The sequence below is a fragment of the Sorex fumeus genome, unplaced genomic scaffold, assembly GCF_029834395.1.
Source record: "Sorex fumeus unplaced genomic scaffold, SorFum_2.1 ptg000094l, whole genome shotgun sequence".
NCBI classification, from domain to species: Eukaryota; Metazoa; Chordata; class Mammalia; order Eulipotyphla; family Soricidae; genus Sorex; species Sorex fumeus.
The window spans coordinates 21,059,526-21,079,984 of NW_026606151.1; the positions used below are offsets into that span (position 1 = coordinate 21,059,526).

The following is a 20,459-nucleotide window of genomic DNA, read 5'->3' on the forward strand; positions in this document are numbered from 1 at the left end:
TGGGGAGGAAAAGGAGCAAGAGCACTGTGTGGGCATAGGTTCCCAAAGGACTAAAGGGGAATGTGAAGCAGCTGGTTGGGGAAGGTTTGAGTGTGTGGGTGTGAAGGCTTATAGTTAAGAATCGTGGCACTTTGGCCTGGCCCATTTCGCTGCATCAAGCAGCCTGAGGAGTCAGGAGGTGTGTGCGGACAATCAAAAGGTGTCGTAGTCGGCAGGATTCGAACCTGCGCGGGGAAACCCCAATGGATTTCTAGTCCATCGCCTTAACCACTCGGCCACGACTACATAAGACACAGAGTGTGTCTCTATCCAAATAGCTGGAAGATCTACTCCAAGGGGAGCCCTTCCGCTCTCTCCAAAGGTCTCATTTTCTACCCACACATTTGTTCTTAATTTCCTCCCAGCTTCCATCATCAAAGTGATTCACACACTGAGTTAGCTCGGGGTCAAGTAGCATTGGGCCAGGCCCCTCCCTCTGACGGCCCCAAGCACAGAGCCTGGGTCGGAGACTAAGCAAGAGCAGCCTCCCCCGGGGCTCAGTTTCTCATTGGGAGCCCACGAGTGGGACACAGGACTGGGACGTGCTTCGAAGTTGATAGCAGAATCATGAGAGAGCGAAGACTGGAAAACTGAAGTGGCTGTCGGTTTTTCAAATGGAAGTGGGGACATCGATATGACAGAAGATGCAGTGAACAGGGTGGTAAAGTGATGCCAGTGTGCAGGTGCCGTTAAAAGGGGCCAATTAGTGGGCAGCAGCCACCGGGAGGCTCTGACATGTTTTGTAGTTAAAGTCCCTTTTTGTTGCATCCAGCACTTGCCAGGGAGCACTCCATCGTGAGCACTTTCCCAGCGCAATTACTAGGTCTTCCAAAGATGTCATTTCAATTGGTTTCATAATGATCTCATAGACAGACGAAACCAGGATATTTACTCATTTATTCTGTGAAATGACGTTCCTTGAGGTCAGTCACAAGAAGAAATTTAAAACTGCATCCATGCAATTCGTTTTTCTTTGACTAACATTCTCCAGATGGTCCTAAACACTGGGCATGGGGTGAGGGCGGAAGGAGGTTCCTGTTATGGCCAACAGCTGGGAACAGGAAATAGCTCACAGGGCTGGTGGGATGCCAGGTTCCTGATTTCCATCTCTCTCTCTTGCTTCTTGAGCACCCAGAGGAGTGACCCAGAGCACTGAACTGGGAGTAGCTCCCAAGCACTGCCTAACGTGGCCCAACAAAAGCAATAATTAAAAAAAAAAAGAAACAGTTGGGGGCTGGAGCGACTGTACAGCGGGTAGGGCATTTGCCTTGCACGCGACCAACCCGGGTTCGATTCCCAGCATCCCACATGGTCCCCTGAGCACCGCCAGGAGTAACTCCTGAGTGCAGAGCCAGGAGTAACCCCTGTGCGTTGCTGCATGTGACCCGCAAAGAAAAACAAAAAGAAACAGTTGGACCTCCCCACCTCCTGCACCTTCTGATTGAAGAGCTCCGAATCTGGCCTGCCAATAAGCCTCTCTCCTAAATGCTCAGGGGATGCCTATGTATGGACTGGGGTGGGGGCGGTACCTTGAGAAGACCTCCCCGGACAACAGGCTTCCAGATGAATCGATTACTAATGTTCATAGCCCCACTGAGAGTCTAAATGGAACCACGTGTTGGTGGCTTGGCCGTGAGCCAAAGTGACTTTGGTAAGAGAACAGTGACGGGGACATTATGGTTATCCACGAAAGCAGGTGGAGCGAGCGTCGGGGACTTTCTCGCTCTCTCTGAGCTTTGTCCAACCACTGCCTTGTGCCCTAGCACCGTGTGGTGCTCTTCCTTCTACTCACAGACCACCCAGGTTTTTTGTTGAAACAAGTTTGGCCTCAGCGTGACCCCCAACCCAGTAAATCAGTGTAATAAATCCTCTAGTCACTGACAGATACAGTGAACTAAAAATAAAGAAAGAAATGAAAAGCATTACAAGAGCAAAAAATTGAAAAGAAGGCTTTTTAAATAAAAGTAATTTGTAGATTAACGGTGTCCATTTTAGCTAAGAAGGAGTTGATGGGCGTTTACAGGGGCACAGTGGTCAGATTGCAGTAAAACATTTCTCGAAGTGTTTCCCCAAGTTTTTACTTTGAAGTGTGTCAAATCTAACACTTTAAAAAAAAACCTACAGATGTTTAAAAATCACACACACACCCTTTAACTCAGACAGTAAGTATATAATATATGATCCCCCCCCACATTATACATGGAGTAAATAACAGCTCAGTATTACGGGTAGAAGAGAAACGTATGATTGCTCATGTATTCTCCAGTAGCATTCAAGTTATTGATGTGCCGTATTTGAAATATATGACAGTTTCAAACATTTTTTAATGTGCACAGAAAATACTCCCATAGGATTGGTTATTGCTTTTTGTTCAAATTGGCTTCTAGTGGGAGCAGAGTGTAGTGCTTTTCTTATGTTTTTGTTTAATTTTTTTACTGAATCACTGTGAGATAGACCCTTACAAAGCTGTTCATGATTAGGTTTCAGTGATACAGTGTACCAACACCCACCCCTCCACCAGTCTACATTTCCCAGCACCAATGTCGCCAGGTTCCCTCCCATCATCACTCCCCAGCCTCCCTCTCTCTTCCCTCTGTCTGTGTCTGTGTCTGTCTGCCTCTCTCTCTCTCTCTCTCTCTCTCTCTCTCTCTCTCTCTCTCTTTCTCTCTCTGTCTCTCTTTCTCTCTCTCTCCCCTCTCTTTTTTGGCATTGGGCTTTTGCTGTCTACCTCTTGTGTTTACCTTGAATGACTCTTCTTCCTTAAAAAATACACTACATTTGATCAGAATGAATTCCTATTCAGGTTTGTTCCTCAGAATTAGCCTTGTGAGGACTTTCAGGTAAATCAAGATGGAAGAAAGAAAGAAAAGGTTAAGCAGGTTCCACCGAGACTTGAACTCGGATCGCTGGATTCAGAGTCCAGAGTGCTAACCATTACACCATGGAACCGCACATGGAGGGGGTCTCCCAAATAGCCAGGAAGAGACTCTGCTGAAGTCATTCAGTCCGATCAATTGCAGATTCTTCTCTTCTGTATACTTGACAAAATTCTACCTCAAAAAATCCTTAAGGCATCGTTGTCTTCGGTTTCACAAGTCCATGAATCCAGAAACCCGAGGACCTCAGCTTAGTGGTCCTTGCTCTTGTTTTCATCCTTCTGAAAAACAGGGAGCGCTCATTCACCTACGCGCCAGCACTGAGCCCAACCGTGACACTCACAGTATGATTCAAGTTTTAAAAAAATCGGTGAAGGGAGTAGGTATTTTGAGTTTCTAGACAGACTGGGAAGCTTCAGCTTAGACTTGTTCCATCTTATCTGCCCCTTGGTTCACTGGATGGGTTCTCAGGTCTGTTGCCTCTAGAAAAATCCAAGTTTGAGAGGAAACAAAAGCACAGGTGTGCTTACAGGAAATTTTGGGGTTTGTCCAGTGTTGTGTTCTAGGAGCTGGGCACGCGTGCCCGTCGCGGGCTCAGCCTTCCCGAGGCTGCCAGGTCGCCTTTCCGCAGAGCACCCGTCTCGGCTCCGACCGTCGTGGAATTTCTGGAGTGTCGATGCTGATCCCACACCTTGCCTGTTCCTCCCCCTCCATACTCTGCATAACCCGCTCAGTCTCCAGTTTTCTGCAAAATTTCAACTGCACTTTTGGAATCGATTTGCGCCTTAGAATTTGGGCCGGTGGTTTTGCAGGGGTGTAAGATGCTTTCCTTGCCTGCGTCCCTGTCGCTAGTAAGTCTTCTCACTACGGATCTGTGCTGGTGGCTGGAAAAAATATGTATATATGCGTACTATATAAATACACATCTATGGAAAGCAGGAAAAAAGAAATTGGGAAGAGAAGAAATTAGAACTGAAATAGAATGATTCAAACAGTAATACGTAAGTTCTTATTGTGGCGAGAGGTCATTCGATTGATGCCTTCTTCAAGATCATTTGTATAACTTAATTGACCAAACTCCTGTTAGTTGCTTAATCAGTTGTGCACGGTGCATATAAGATGAGAGGACAGTTCCCGCCCTGGAGAAGTTTCTACTCAGAAAAAAACTTTATCAATATATATATAAAAAAAAAAAACTGGGCATAGGTGGGAGAAAGTGCCCTAAATGGCAAGATATGTCCAAAGGTACAGAGAAAATAAAGCACTTAAATACAAATTAAAATGAAAACTTGGGGCTTGCACAAAAATTCACAATGCTATTTTGCAGAAAGTGCTGGTCTGTGTTCTTTCGTGAACAAATTTGAGGATAGGGCATGTGGACCCAGAATCAGCCGCCTGGTCTCCTGGCTGATCTGTAAATCAAATGCAGTTGTATCAAAATCCCAGATGGATCTTATTTGCTTGCTTTTTTAAAAATTATTATTATTCAGGGTAAAGCTGTTGCTAAGAATTTATATGAATAGGAACTAAATTAGTGAAAACATTTTTGAATACTAGAAATTAAAGTGATAATACTCTGCAGATTAATTTTGGGAGCAATTGATACTTTTCCTATATTAAATTCTAATCTTCGTCATTTCCTAGGGTTTTTCTCTTTTCAAAATAGCTTTCTTGGAACAACATCTGGGGAGTAAAAACACACACCCTTGAGCCTTGTACATTGTTGGGCTTAGGGGAATCAGCAAAATTTTGGAGAGGCGTTCGTATTTGTTTTTTTTCTTGGGGTTTCCTAGGAGATTCAGTTGTAGACAAGAAATACACACCTACACTGCTGCCTTAGGAGGTAAGAATGAAAGACAAGGGGTGGGACACCAGGGCAAAAGACGCCGTAGTCGGCAGGATTCGAACCTGCGCGGGGAGACCCCAATGGATTTCTAGTCCATCGCCTTAACCACTCGGCCACGACTACAGATAAAGAACAGATGTTCTCAATTTATAAAATGAAACGTAATAGATATAAAGTCAGTACTCATAAGATAAAGTGGGCTTAGTAAATAGGACCATTTCAGGTGAGCAGGACTTGAAGACCAGACTGTCTCCTGCACCCCCAGTCTGAGAATACTCAGGGCAGGCGCTCACCATAGTCCTTTCCAGTGAATATCGGGTCAGCTGCTCCCTGGCAGCAAAGGGAAAGTCGACGGTGGAAGGAGAGAAAATACTGGAAACTTCCCAGGAGCCTAGGATCAGTACTCAGTCTTCTTTCTGCTGGCGGAAGGAATCTGCAAATAAATGCCGTGTGTGCTTGTGTTTCCAAGCAGTTGAAGAAACTTTAAAAGTGTGGCAAGTCCGTGAATTTCTATTTCTTGTGAGATCCTAGCTGCTTTCTTTAAAAAATGGATTATGTCACCGGGGTTTATTTTTACGGATGGACTCATTTTCTCTAAATGAGTCACTATCCATTTTCTGATCTTTTCACTTTTGCAACTCACTGATCCCGTCAGCATAATTTTCAGGTGCTCCACAGAAAAGATTCCCCACAAAATATTTCAATGCAACGCTGGTTCCTAAGGTTCAGAGAATGACAGGTGTGACCCAGCAAACCTAGAACGGCAGGACCCCACTTCCACGGAAAGTGAAAGCCAAGAAGGTGCCTTTTGCATCTCAGCCCCAAGTGGGTCATCCAAAAGCAAGTTCCTGAGTAACAACCCTGGGGATATTTCCTAGTTTCTAAAACCTCGACTCTCTCCCTGGAGAGAGGCAACGGTGGATTTGCATTTCAGGAGAGAGGCAGCTTGCTTGGGAAACCCATTGACAGGAGAGCGGCTAGAAGGGTGGGTCTCTTTCTCCCAGAGAGAAAAATCGAGGGCGGGGCGAGTTACAATGGGGAGGCACCACAGGTGGTAAATCTCTCCCAAAGGCAATTCCTCGAGCATCATCAAATTCTGTTTTCTCCAAACGCACGGTCCTGAGAGGAGAATTGTAGAGGCCAGATAAAATTAAACATTTGTGTGTGTGTGTGTGTGTGTGTGTGTTTGTTTTTGCTCTTAGGACAAAGTCCTTCTTGTCTCTTGGAGACCAATGTCAGTGGAATACCAGATGTCTCCCGTGTCGGATATTGCGTGATTCCCGCGTGGTCTTATCTAGCTTCTGGTGCTTCTTACATTGTCGGGATGTTGGAACAGAATAGTTTTCCTGGAAATGTAATTTCATGGTAATAAGAGACAATCGAAAGAGTAACGCACCATCTTAAGGTTCCACCTGGCCACCCCTTCCCCCAGCGGGCTCTGTGGCGCAATGGATAGCGCATTGGACTTCTAGCGTGAGTGAAAAGAAATTCAAAGGTTGCGGGTTCGAGTCCCGCCAGAGTCAGGGTTGTTTTGTTTCTGCACCTGTTAGATCTCCCCGCAGTTTGTTGTTATGGAGACCTTGCCACCTGTGGCTGCACTGACCCAGAAAACAGACAATGGACTCGTGAGCCTACGGAAGTGTGCTGTCATGATGCAGTACCTCACCAAGGATTAAATAAACATCGTCATTATCCCAATTCTCAGCTTCCTACAGCTTCCATACCTTCTCCAAAGTGAGTAACTCCTGTCAACAGAAGATTAAGCCTCTATTCCCAACTTAAGCCATGTTGGCTCTAGTGTGTTTATTCTGCATTTCTCTGTCTTGGACCATGTGACTGCCACGAGATGCTCAATGGACTTAGTCAGCCACTCCTCAGTTTATGCAAGGCACAGTTGGCCTACGCTTTGGGATCTCGACTTGGTTTCACGGAAGCCCCTCAGCACTGGAGAGTAACGGTTTCTTTCTCCTCTGTGTCCCTGGGGTCCTAATGCCTTGTTTTCTTTTCTGTTTTGCAGAATCTCACTTATAATTCTGGATAATAAATTAGCAGGTAAACCTCTAGGAGCTAGATTCCTGCTCTTGTTATTTCACTTTTTAAAAAACTTTACAATTTCTGCAGGATATCTTACCCTACCAGTTTGATTCTTTTTGCTAATTTGTTTGAAGTTCCAGCCAGTATATTCTTTAATTATATTACATTATACTTTTTTAATTCGGGGCCATACCTGGTGGTGGCCTCACCGTTCTGCAGATTTAACGCGCTGACTTCTCCACTCACAAAAGTTCTAGAGGTTTATTTGGTTCTTCGCTATGGTAGGGAAGACACCAGGAATGGCGTATAAGTGGATAGTGAGGATAGAAGTTGTTGCAGGTGGAAGAGGGCTTCCTGTTTCCTGGGTGGTTCACAGATTCCACTGGGGGTCACCTGAATCCTGGATATCTCGCCAGTTGTTGCAGGTGACCTGGGAGAAGTGGGGAGCCAGGAAGGTAGCGTCCACGGTCCGCTCCACCCACCTTGGTCATCCAGAGTAACACCTGACATGGCTTAGGACTGGTCAAGTCTGGACTAAGGCTCCAGTGAGGAATTGCTCTTGGCAGGAAAAGGAAAGCCCGCCCTCACTCCTGCCCAGGGTTTTCCAAGACCCTCCTTACCTGTCCTCATAGAAAAGAATATCAGGAGGCGAGTAGTGAAGCCAAATAGTTTTATTTAGAGAAATGTAGAGAGAAATGTAGTCAGAGAGAGCCGGCACATCCCAGTCGTGATGCTGCCTGCCTCTCAAAGATGGTTTCCAGGACTTTCCCAAACTGCCCCACCTGGGGCTGGGATCTTAGGGTGTGGCCAGAGGAGGAATCTTGATAATCTGTTCCAGAATCTTCCATTACTTTTTCCCCCCTTCTTGGACCTGCCGTTTCGAGTGGTTCCTCCCTTCGTGCCTTGGCTTCTTAGGGGCTGATGGGTTAGCAACTCCTTCAAATCACATTTTGTGTTATTTCTTCCTTAAAATCATATTGCCGGGGCCCCTCCCTGTCCATCTGCCAGCAACAGAGGTAAATAAGGGATGTGGGGAGAGATGGACAGAAAAAGTGGTTGAATGTATTATAAAAATAAATATAGGACCAAGGTTGTTGATTTACACACACACCTCTGGGCCAAATCCACCCGCTACTTGGGTGTTTTTTTTTTTTATGATCTGATGCTAAGAATAGCTAATATATATTTTAAAGTTTCCCAGAAATCGAAAGAAAAAGGATTCTTGGACTTCCCATTGGTACGATTCGCAACCACACACATCCCCTTCCAGCCTGAAGCACCCGCCACAGCCAGCTTGGCAACGTTAGAGTTAAAATCCAGGTTAGCAAAAAACTGGGGCCGAAGTTCATTAGCGATGCAGTGACGGAGGAGGAAGGTGCCGGGATGGGGGGCCCGGGCTTCTGCAGTGCTCGCCCCCTCCCCAACAAACCAAACATCATTAACGAACCGGGAATGAGACCTGGGCTCGATCAACATCCCCGCCACGAACACCGTCATCGTCGCCGTCAGCATTATTTTTCCGTCCCAGGGTCCCCACAATTCAAACCCCAAAGTCCTACGGACAAGGAGAGCATCTGCGGCCCTTTGAGAAACTATTTACATGACAGCCAGTAGGGGACACTCGCGTCAAACAGGCTGGGGCCAATACTGCGTGGCGGAAGCGTCTAGCCTGATGGTTATTATCCATGTGACTTGATGGTTCTAGCTCGTTCCCACATTTGGGCTGCAGCCCGGGGCTTCCAGCTTCTGGACAGTGAGCAAAACGGGCCCAAATAGATTCTGGAAACTCGGAGAAACATTGGAGTGTTCCCCCGACTGCATTCCCCGGCGTTTACCAAAGCTAGAACTTTCCTGTGTCCGTCTTTTCTCTCAGGTTCTCCAAGACTTTCATCGCTGCTAAAAACGCTGGTGGCCTCCCTTTTATCTCGAAGGTTGTCAGGGAACCCGCAAGTCAGGTCTTTAATTTACGGTTCCCCAGGCCTGAGCCTTTTGAAACCTCAGTCTGAAATCCTCAGTTCTTTTCGAAATCATGGAGTTTCGGGGTAATCCTCGTTCTCCCTGCAATGGGGTAGAGGTTAAACGATTTTCTTAATCGTTAAAAGACCCCCACACACATTTGGAGAGCCCTTCAATCATGGGTTTTCTCAGCAACTTTTAATGATCTAAATTACGTAGGGAATTTAATAATTTATAGAAAGACTTGGCATCCCAAATTAGGGGCCGAGTAGCTCAGATGGTAAAGCACCAGACTTTCAATCTGAGGGTCCAGAGTTCAATTCCCTGTTCTGGTAGTCTGGCTTTTATCCAGCTACTTGCAGAAAAAGAATCCTGCACTATATCCAAAAACATCTGAAAACATTTTGTAGGTCTTGCACTTAAGTTAAAGGTCATTTCATTACTCAGGCCATTTTAACTGTATTTTCCTTCTGTAATAAAGAAAATTCATTTAAAAAGAACATATCTCCTTTCTTTGTCATGTATTTCTATAACTCCAAGATTGTTAAACAGCTTCTGGCAATTCCAAAAGTCGCCAAATAAAAATTTCAGTTAAAGATTCTAGAGTAAAATTTCCAGAGTCAACAGCACCTATTTTCAAAACCCCACTCCCGTTGCTCTACCAGGGTCAGGATAAAAGTAAGAGACCACTCGCGTGATGCAAAAGGCAGGGGATTTTATTGCTAGCTCGAGCTAGGGTCCCAGTCCCCAACGACGCAGGGGCCACAGGACAAGGACCTTGACTCCAGTTCCAACAGGCGTTAGGGCACACAGGTTGCTGAGCCAGAACATGGTGATTGGTTGGGCCCCTCGACTTGGCCACAGGACTTTGCAAGACCTTTCTGATTGGTCTAGAATGCTGCACCTTACTTTGGGGAAACTGAGGCCTACTCTAAAATATTCTTGTCCTGAGGCCTGTCACGGCACTGCCTTAGCTTTCAAGAAGCTCAGTTTCTCATCCCCCCTGCCACCTTTTTCTTGTGCATTTCAAGAGCAATCATACCCTTGGTACCCTAGTTCCTCGAAAGAGGGGTCCCCTTAGCCAACTCATGATATTGCTGCCAGTGGTAGGGCATTTGCCTTGTGCACAGCCAGCCCAGCCGAGCCGGGTTCGATTCCTCCGCCCCTCTCAGAGAAGAGGGCAAGCTATCGAGAGTATCTCGCCCGCCCGGCAAAGCCTGGCAAGCTAGCCGTGACGTATTTGATATGCCAAATACAGTAACAATAAGTCTCAAAATGGAGACGTTACTGGGCCCGCTCGAGCAAATTGATGAACAACGGGAGGACAGTGACAGTGACAACCAGAAGCTACACAGTATTTATTCTATCCTTAACGAAAGCCACTAGCTTGTTCAGAACACATAGTCCAAAGGTAAGAGTCAGAAGTAAAATCACAAAGGAGGAGAGTAGTAGGGTCGTGAGCCACGGAGGGGAGTCCAGCCGTGACTCAAACCATCCCTGTTGTTCCTGTTGGCGTTTTCTTCTCGCGAGTCTTTCTCTGGCTTTGGCCACTGACCCCCGACAACTCCTGTGTGATCTGCATGAAGGCAGCATTCTGGCCAAGAGCGGCACTCGGACCCCCTCGCTGGAGGAATACTAGCTGCAGACCTCGCCTCTTTTGCAGCACAGTCTCGGATAAAGAGGTGGGGGCTTTTCTAAGTGGGAGATGGAGTTTTCTAGAAAGTCTGTGTCCTCATCCACAGCCGCTCTGGGCCCTGCTGGGCTCCTACTGTGTGTCGCCAGAGAGGCTACCCCGGTCCCTACAGCTGTAGCTCGCAGACGAACAGGGTTGCGGTGGTGAGGGCCCTGCGGACCTCCCCGTTGAAGCCATGACTCTCCCCTGCCCGCAGATGTCCCTCCATTTCCCCCTCTGGGTGATGAAGAACCCCTGGGAAGCAACCTTGGCAGTGCACAGAATTCAGAGGCGGGATGAGTCCCTTGGTCGTGAGCACATGGGGTCAGGCCTGTTCTGGAGGGGGTGGGGTGGTCCCCTTGGGAGAGCCGTTTGTGACAGTCACTTCTGTTGGTTCCCACCCTTCTGGAGACCCCGCAGGGCGCCACTGCTCTTGGCCTCTCTTTCCCTCTCCCACCTCCTCCGGGCCTGCCGGCGTCCCGGCATCTCCTACCTTCAGCCTTACAGTGAGGAGGGCCCCTGGGTAATAGAAGGGCCCCTCGTACAGCTGTAGCCCCCACGTGAGCCCACCACCCCAGCGCCCATCCCGTCTGCCTTGCTCGGTGAAGGAAAGCCGGACCTGGGCACACCCTTCACACTGCCCGAGGCCCACGTTCCCAAGCAGCGGGCGCAGGAAGGCCAAGCGGATGAGGTCGTCCTTGACCGGCGACGGCCACCGCCACTTGCCGTCGTTAGCGGACACGCACGCCCAGGCCTTGCAGTAATAGCGCTCGGCGCCCCCGCAGGTGCCAAGCTGCTCCTCACCACGATGTCCCGGGCACGCAAAGAAGCCAATCTTCCGGATGTAGCCCGGGTCGTAGGTGACGCTCTCCACCAGCGTCTCCAGGTCAAACACCAGGTCGGGCCACCAAGTCCCCACGGGGGCCTCGCGGTAGGAGGCATTGAGCACCTCGTTGGTCTCGCCATTGAGAACCTGCCAGGTGAGGCCATACGGCTGCCCTGGGCTTGCGTTGCCCTGGACAGCCGTCGTGGCGCGGAGTATGAGCAGGACCACGATCCCGCACAGGGGACGCGCCATGGGGAGGGAGACGGGCCTTCCGACGGCTGCTGGGATCTGCAGATGCTGTCCCCTCCTGGGGGCTCTGTCCTCCTTCCGAGCCGGCCTCATGCGCCAGTGGCCGGTCCAGGCAGTGAGCATCCACCTTCAAAGAGGCAAGAGCGGGGAGAACAATCAGAAATGGGGCCTTCCACCTGGGCTGCAAGGTCTTAGAATGGTGTCCCTGTCACTAGGCACCGCTGGGCCTGTCTTTGTGGGATGAGGGGTGGAATCAGACCTGCTCCCTGCCCTGACAAGGCCCCAGGTTGACACCCATAAACGCCTCCTGAACACCATGATCCCAGAGGCACACAAACCAATCTCAGAACCCTGGGGCTTTTGGCAGTAATCCCCCTAGGCTTATTACTAAAATATCAAAAATCCAAAATTGCGTGGCCGCTATTGCGGCCACACGACATCATAGGCTCTTCATAATCAGCAATAGAAAACAAGTGATCTAATGATGTCTTTTTGGCAGGTCTGAATGTTCGGGAAAATTCCAAATAGTAATGTTGGGTCTTTTGTCGTAATATTGAATGTGATCTACGTAGAGACAGAACAAAGTGGAAATCTGCCACACAGGCAGGCGCGGAGGAGGGGGATGGGGGTATACTGGGGTTCTTGGTAGTGGAAAATGTTCACTGGTGAAGGGATGGGTGTTTGATCATTGTATGACCGACTGAGACTTAAACTGAAAGGCTTTGTGATTTCTCGTGGTGATTCAATAAATAAAACTTAAAAAAAAAAAAGAGAGTGGTGTCCCTCTATGCAGACTCCCAACGGGGAGTAAGAGTGACTGCGCCCCCCCCCCCCCCCCACACACACACCGGGGGTCCTGAGGTTCTGATCATACACCTCTGGCAGGGCTGGCCAAGTTTCACACTGCACCTGTTGCAGTGCTTTCATAGTTTCCAAAAGACCCCCTGTTGCCTGCCCCGATCCTGCTCCAGAGGGGTAATGGGAGGGGGCATCCATACGTGATTTCAGGAGGAGTCAGGTTAAGAGTGTCCCGAGCGTGAAGAAGGGCGAAGGAAAGGAGGACCACCCAGTCCCCGCCAGTTTCAGTGGCCAATTTACTGAGAGTCTCCTTAAAAGTTCGGTTCATTCTTTCTACCTGCCCTGCAATGCGGAGGCCCTATGCACAATGTCATTTCCGACTAGTCCCCATCTCTCGGGCTCCAGCCTGACATACCTGTGCCACGAAGGCGGGCCCAGTATTGGGGCCTAACTCCCGATGAGGCCCGGATCTATGTTCTATTTCTTCTAGAAATACCTAGTATCTAGGTTCGATTTCTTCTCATAGTTTTTTTAGCTACCACTCCGGCAGTTCCTCTTCTAGTGGGGAAGCCTTCCTCCCATCCCGAGAAAGTGTCCCCAAATACTAGCGTTTGTATCTGTACCTGTACTTTCCTGGCCTTACCTCGGTGAAGTCCATGTTCCGTGAAACCCCTGACATCTCCCCCCTTTTCCTCACTCCTGCATGGTAACCCTTAACCTTTCCCAACTTCATCTGTTGGCAAGCCTGGCACCGCTGTACTAAGTCCTGAGTACTGAGCTATTTTGTTCTGAGCTGGAAACGGCACCCTCGCGGTGTGCAGGAGCTGAGTCACCTTCTGGACTACCAGATGTGTGGTCAGATGCAGGTTCTGAAACAAATATTCTCCTAATTCTTCCGGGAGTGACAAGTTCCCGCCACTGTCCCTTCACCAGACTTCATCAGGGTCCACAATACATCCTGCGGGGAACAAGAGGCTTCGGGGGCAAGTCACCCATTCCTGGGACCCCCATGGCCAGGGCTCCACTGCAGACTGGGGTGGCGGCAGTGTCGGATTGCCCCCAGTCACCACCAGCCCATCTCCCTTCTGGTGTCTGGGACGATGAATAATAATGGGCGCAGCATGGCCTCCTGTAGGGCATCAGTTGGTTCTGTTTTTGATGTCCTTTCCCTCTGCAATGACGAAGCCCCTTTCTTGAGACATGGCTCCGTGGATACATACAGTGGCAGACGCGGACCTGCTGTCGGTGTACACAGTCAGCCGTTTGCCTCTCGCCAGCCAGAGAGCCTGCGTCAGTGCGATGAATTTCACTCTCTGTGCTTTGGTGCCAGGCTGCAGGGCGGTCACCCACCCCATCTCCTCGGAGCTGTGGCACGTCTTATCCCCCCTAACCCCATGCACAAAGCTGCTACCACCAGTAAACCGCACAAAGTTACCGTTAATCAGGGCTCGGTGCGGGCGCTCCTCACCCTCTGCAAGTCTGATCAAATCTCCTGCCAGTTGTCCATGGGCAGCTTCTAGGCCAGGGGCTGGTAGGAGGGGGCAGGGTTCCCAGTGGGGAGGCTCGGAGCACACTTGGGAGCAGCTAGCGGCACGCTCTGCTCGTGGGTAAGCCTGGCACTGCTAAGCCGTTTCCCAGAGGGCGTGCGGGGTGGTGGTTTCTCGCGGCTTGTCCATGGGTGGTTTTGTCAGCATCTTTTACCATCACTGCTGCGAGGCAGTGATTCTGAGACGGAGAGGCCTTCCTGCTGCCACGGGATCCAATTTTTTTTTTCCTGCTTTTTGGGCCACACCTGGCGATGCACAGGGGTTACTCCTGGCTCTGCACTCAGGAATTACCCCTGGTGATGTTCGGGGAACCATACAGAATGCTGGGAATCACACCCGGCGATGCACAGAAGTTACTCCTGGCTCATGCACTCAGGAATTACTCCTGGCGGTGCTCAGGGGACCATATGGGATGCTGGGAATTGAACCCGGGTCGGCCGTGTGCAAGGCAAACGCCCTACCCACTGTGCTATCTCTTCAGCCCGGGATCCAATTTTTTTGACCGCCAGGGTACCGGGCGTTTCCACGGCCCTAGGGCTTGGGTCAGCACCCCTTCAGCTACCCTTCTTCTTTTGCCCATGACCAGCTGAAAGGTTTGCTCAAGTCAGGAAGACTCAGAGCCAGGGCTTCCAAGGGGGCTGCCTTGAGGCACCTGGGAGCCCCATATGCCTCCTCTGTCCATTCCTGGGGTACCTTCTCCCTCGTAGCCTTGTCAGCAAAGCCAGGTGCCCATCATCAGCAGAAGCCGATGGACCCCCCCCCCCAAATTCCCTCACCTCCTGGCCTGTTGGGGCTGGTGTGGTGAGCAGTCTTTCTCATATCCGTGAGCCATTTCTGTCCGTCTTTCAGCTTGGACCCCAGCCAGATAAGTGACCTCTGACTGGCTTGTCTTGGCTTTCTGAGCGCTGGCTCGGTACCCCAACTCACCCAGAGTCTCGGGCAGGCTCCTGTTCCTTCCTCACATTCTTCCTTTGTGGGGGCCACCAGTGGCAGGTCATTCACGTACCATAAGAGGAGCAACGTAGGGAATTTCCTTCTGTACTCACTTTCGTCTTTATGAAGGGCCTCACTGAAGAGAGTCAGTGAGTTCTTGAACCCTGGGGGCAGCCTTGTTCACGTCAATTGTCCACTAATTCCCATCTCCTCGTCCTGCCACTCAAAGGCAAAAATATCTTGACTGGGCCATAGGGATAGCATAGCGGTTAGGGCGTTTGCTTTACATGCAGCCAGTCTGGGATTGATCCCCAGCATCCCATAGGGTCCCCCGAGCACCATCAGGAGTAATTCCTGAGTGCAAAGCCAGGAGTAATCCCTGTGCATCGCCGGGTGTAACCCAAAAAGCAAAAATAAATAAATTAACTAAATTAAAAAAAAATATATATATATATATCGTGACTCCTTGGGGCCAGCAAGAGACTGAAGAAAGCATCCTTTAAGTCCAGAACTGTATACCAGATCAGAGACGGTGCAAGTGCGCTCAGCAGAATGTATGGGTGTCTAAGACCCTCACGTAAATCCTGTACCGGTCTGAAAGTCTTTCCCTCTGTCTTACATACAGGGAGGAGGGGAGGATTTTCTGAGGCACTTTCTGAGGATCCCTGCAGCCAGCAACCTCCTAGGGTGGGGGGGGCGTTGCCTTCCCTGGCATCCTTGGACATGGGGTACTGCCGGACCCTGACAAGATCTGCCCCTGATTTCAGTTCCATGAAGATTCCATCCTGGGCCCCCATTGGTTCAGCCAGGTATCAGTTTCCCTCATCCGGGCCGAGGGGGCTTGGTGGTCTGTATTCGTCCTTTAGAGACACAACCGTTACCTGGCGCAGGCGTCCTTCCCTGTCAGTCACCTTTATTCCTTCTTTTTCAAAATAAATTCTGGCTCTCCATTTGGTCAGCAGATCTCTGCCCAGCAGAGGGGCTGGGCATTCGGGAATGACCAGGAAGGAGCGATAAATCTGGCTAGTACTGAGATCCACCCAAGTCCGTCAATCAGATTGGGACCCAGTTGCCTTGGTACCCAGCTGACCTTTAAGGACATTTTCCCTTGATCGTTATTCACAACTGAGTGCTGCCCCTGTATCTCCCGTGAAGTCTGCGGGGTCGTCCCCTCCACTCCGAGGATTACCCTGGACTCAGGGAGGGGCTCCGAGTCCTGTCACCCCTATTCCCTCTCCTCCCCCGAGACCAGTCAAAACTTGGGTGTGTGAGGGGGTCCACCCCTCTTTCCTTTCTTCCGGGGCAGTCTCTCGCCCAGTGCCCTTTCTCCTTGCGGTCAGTTTGTCCATCTTTCTGTCTCGACTGTGTCCCTGCTCTCCCGGGGCTTCTCTGATTGAGTCGCTGCCAGGAGGATTTTCACCACTTCCCTGTTCTGCCTCCGATTCGCAGCCGCCTGCTGCTTCCTGTCTTCCGTCCTCAATCTTTCCTGCCTTTCCTCTGGGGTTTCTCTGGCATTATGAACTTTCTCTGCCACCCCTAGTAAGTCCTGAATTGTCTTTTCCCCAATCTAATTCCTGCAGCTTCCTGTTAATACCTAGTGCTGCCAGACTCCTGCCGCCCTACTTCCTCTGACTCTGGACCCACAGGGGTACATTGTCTGAGGGCCTCCATAGTACATTCCAGAAGGGCAGAGGGGCTTTCCTCTGGTCCCTGTTTAACTGCACCTGCCTTGGCCAAATGAGTCAGCTTTCGGGGACACGGAGCTGTCAGTCACCCCCTCCCTGCAGGTGTATGTAACCCCACTGGGGTCGAGCCAAGGGAAAGACTGGGGCGATCACGTCAGGCTTGTGAGTGGGTCGCTCGTCTGCCCCAGGGACCCACTTCCACGCCTCCACCTGGATCCTCTCCCGCTCCTCAGTGGTGAAGGACCTGAAGGAGCGGACAGTTGTCCAGGGTAGACTGGTGGGTGAAAGAATGGAATCTAAAGGGTTAATCAGGGTTTTAGGATTATCAGAAAATCAGGCGTGTTGGGCCTTCCAGTTCTACTGGTCACTGGATGAGAAGGGCCAGTACTGAAGGGTCTGCACCCTGCTCTCATCCCAGGGTCCAGGAGGCGCTGAGGGAGGAAGAGCATCAGGACTGCGACCTGGAGAAGTTGGTGGGTACCAAAAGGAGCCCCACCCAGCCTACAGGCTGCCCTGAGGGGGATCAGACTGGTGGAGGGGGGGTGCGGGGATGGGGGGGTCCCGATCTCTGAGGTCAGGATAAAGAGTTCGAGTAGGGCAGGGGGCGCGGTGGGAACTGGAGGCACCTTCTTCAGAGACTGACTAGAATCTGGGATACCTGAGGGGGAGGAAAAGGCTTTAGCCAGAGAGGGGGCCTTGCTAGACCCGAGTGCAGGAATCGGATCCAGATGACCACCAGCACCGCGGAGAAACGCGATTCTCGACTGCAGATGCAGTGATTAGTTCAAAAGTCCCACCTGACGGCCACCCGGCGCCGAAGCAGGGCCACTGGGCGCCACAGGGGCGATCAAGCTTCCTCTCTGTGTTTGGACAGACACTGCGGGCTTCTCCCTGAGACCCAGAGGAGTGGCCTGAGGTTGCCCCATTTTGACAAGATAACTGGCAAGAGGATCAAAGTTGATCAGACACAGAGCAGACAAAATGAGAGCACAGGCAACCACACAGACGGAACTGGACAGACAGACTTTGGCCGAAAATTACTGACCCCACGCTCGGTGCTGGGGGCGTCTCCTCCACCAAATGGCTTCCACGGCGACGGGACCCTCAGGGGAGAGTGAGGGGCGTCTCCACACTCCCCCAACTCTCCAGCTCTCTCCTGGGCCAATGCAAGTCACTGCCACCGGGCCCTCCAGACACCGTGCAGGTTTCCAGAGGCAAAATTGCACACGGAGGGTCTTAGTTCCTTTGTCCCGGACAAGCCCCCAGAGGAAAAGGGTGGTGCAAAAGGCCAGGAGTTTTATTGCTAGCCCGAGCTAGGGGTCCAAGTCCTCACCGACAACGGCGGCCACAGGACGACTGCAGTTTCCTACCAGCATTGGTTTGGGCGCACAGGTTGCTGAGACGGCACGCGGTGATTGGTTGGGCCCCTGGGCTTGGCCCGGGACTTTGGAAGCCCTTTCTGATTGGTCTAGAGTTCTCCACCTTACTTTGGGGAATTCACAAGTGCTTGTTCTAGGAACGGGAAACTGAGGCCAGCTCTAAAATGTTTCTTGCCCTGCAGCCTGTCTTGGCGCTGCCTTTGCTGTCGAAAAGCTCAGTTTCACGTTGGTGGAAGACATTGGTAACTACCATGCAGGAATTGGTTTAAAACAGTGACCAAAAAGTCATCTTGATTCCTCCCCGTCGGGGAATCGAACCCTGGTCTCCCGCGTGACAGGCGGGGATACTCACCACTATACTAACGAGGAAGCTGGCAGCCAACCTCGGGAGTATAATTGTTGGGTCATATGTCTGGGCAAAGCCGAACTTCAAAAATGGAATCTAATAAAATTTGGAAAAAGAAAAGTAGATCGGTTCAATTTATCTTTAAAAAAAAAAAAAGTAATCTATTACAAGGTTCTCTACAATGAGTATCCCCGAGCTGCAGCCAAAGTCTAAGAACCACAGCCCCACATAAAGTTTGGCATGGCTGTAAGTAATTTTATTAAGAACAAGTAAATGCGTATTCATAGCAAGGAATGCTTTTAACCTTGTAACAAAAACCTTCAAATCAATTTCCCTCCACCTCAAGTTTACTCCTTATTTTTTTAATTGGTAAAATTTAATTATGCTGTGAAAAAACTGTACATGAGGACAGAACCCTAACATCAAGTTTACGAAACTGTCGCTTTTTCATTTTTTATTGTTAGTATGTAGGCATGATTTGGAACCTGGTGTATTTGTATGTACATACCATCGGGATTATGTGATGCTGTATACAGTTCTCGCATTTCTTCCTGCAGGTTGAAGCAGTGTACTGGGATTCAACATGCAAAACCATTTTTAAACTGACACACAGTCAGAGCTTCTTAGTGGGTGGAAATGAGGCAAAAATGAATAACGCCTGTCAAGGGATTTTGAACTGGAGATGGACAAGCTGTTAGGAAGTAAAGTAACTTACACAGGAAGTGCAATTTACACAGGTCTCACCTCCAGGCTCTAATGTAACATCCTGGAAACAGGATACCCGCCATTGTAGGATACTAGAGAGATTAGAGCAAACACACAGGGGCTTTTTACTTGAATTTTCGAGAATCCTAGCTGGTGGGAACAATTACACCAGAGTGCCTGTTAAACCTGGAAATCCCCAGATCAACTCTCGTTTGACACGGACTATATTCCCCAAACTGCGATTTCTATTAGCCCAGACTTGCTCCTGTTTTTTCTTTAGTTTTGTCTCCGTTTGTCAACACTGACATTGGCAATAAGTGGGAAAAGGAGTTGGGGGGAAACAATGTCACTTTCTCAAATGGAAACCTTGAAAGAAGTGAAGTTGTTAATTAAAGAAAACAGTTTCCCCCACTCCCTGCATGCAGGTGATTTTCGTTCTGATTTCCCCAAATTTGGGCTTCTAACATGTACTAGCATAGAAGTGACACACCAAGTACGGTTGCTTTCAACAACACGGGTGCTAGATTTCTGTAATGAATTTCATTTAGGGGGATGAAGGAGAAATCTGGTGGGAAAATAGGAGGAATCTTAAAACCTGCACCTTTGCCAATAATAAGGCCTTCCATCAGTAGAAACCAGGCCATTCTTTAGAGTGCGGATGGCCTTTCACTGCATTTTTTATTGAGTTTTACTTTATTCCCTCTCAAAATAAGGGTTACATCTCTTTCATCTGCCTACAGGGGTCAGGAACAGATTCAAAGTGGCATCTATCTAATTATTGCAAATTAATAATATAACACAACCCCCAAGAAAAGCAAAGGTGAAAATGAGAAGGATGAACTCTTGTATGCAGGATCTGGACTATACATCATCAGGCGAAAGACGAAATTTACCTATAAGCAGTGAATTCTCTGTACCGTGGTTTCATGGGCCTGATTTAACACGGTGCTCTCAGCTCTAGACTACAAACCTGTGTCAGAGTGTTCAATCCTAACCTAAAACCCTGGGTAACCACAGAAACTTTTCAGAGCAAATACTCAAAGGAGGATTCTTTCAAACTGTATTTGGATGTGGGCTTTTCAAGCAGGAATTTTACCAGGCACTACAAATTTTGAGAGAAAAGCTGGTCTACACTAGGAAAACCACTACCCTCTTCTAAGGAAGACGTTCCAGAAGGGTCCACCTAAATCCCTCTCCCTACAACCAGCCCTTCTCCTCCCTTTTTATAAGAAATCTCCAGGAAATTTCAAAACGACTTACTTTTCTTTTTTTTTAATTAGTGAAACACCATGAGGTACAGTTGTAGACTTACAAATTTTTGTGCTTGGGTTTCAATTATACAATGATCAAATACCCGTCCCTCCACCAGTGACGACTTACTTTTCAATAACCCTATTAACTAGTTTAACATTTTCTCATAAGGAAATTGTTGGAAGAGGGTAATTAAACCAAAGTTCAGTAAACCCTTAGGGCAAAGCCTTTAAGTGTATTAGCTTTCAGCTTTTAGCCCTCCCAAAGTGAAATATCTCAGCTCACCTGAACAGGGACTCGAAACCTAGACCCTCAGA

At 49.3% G+C, this 20,459-nt stretch overlaps 1 protein-coding gene and 5 non-coding genes across 6 annotated transcripts in view; 2 read left to right on the forward strand and 4 right to left on the reverse strand.

Annotated features, from left to right (window-relative positions):
• Positions 1–20,459, forward strand: part of LOC130040153 (uncharacterized) — a 249,284-nt gene that overhangs the window by 171,565 nt on the left and 57,260 nt on the right. The window contains exon 6 of the mRNA XM_056132168.1: positions 5,152–5,213. Coding sequence (XP_055988143.1) covers positions 5,152–5,213 — 62 coding nt within the window. The remainder of the gene's footprint in view (positions 1–5,151; positions 5,214–20,459) is intronic.
• On the reverse strand, positions 204–285 carry TRNAS-AGA (transfer RNA serine (anticodon AGA)). Its single transcript has one exon. It is a non-coding gene; the product is annotated as a tRNA-Ser (tRNA).
• Positions 2,917–2,988, reverse strand: TRNAQ-CUG (transfer RNA glutamine (anticodon CUG)). Its single transcript has one exon. It is a non-coding gene; the product is annotated as a tRNA-Gln (tRNA).
• On the reverse strand, positions 4,803–4,884 carry TRNAS-AGA (transfer RNA serine (anticodon AGA)). The gene has a single exon. It is a non-coding gene; the product is annotated as a tRNA-Ser (tRNA).
• On the forward strand, positions 6,196–6,284 carry TRNAR-UCU (transfer RNA arginine (anticodon UCU)). Its single transcript is given in 2 exon segments — positions 6,196–6,232; positions 6,249–6,284. It is a non-coding gene; the product is annotated as a tRNA-Arg (tRNA).
• On the reverse strand, positions 18,138–18,209 carry TRNAD-GUC (transfer RNA aspartic acid (anticodon GUC)). Its single transcript has one exon. It is a non-coding gene; the product is annotated as a tRNA-Asp (tRNA).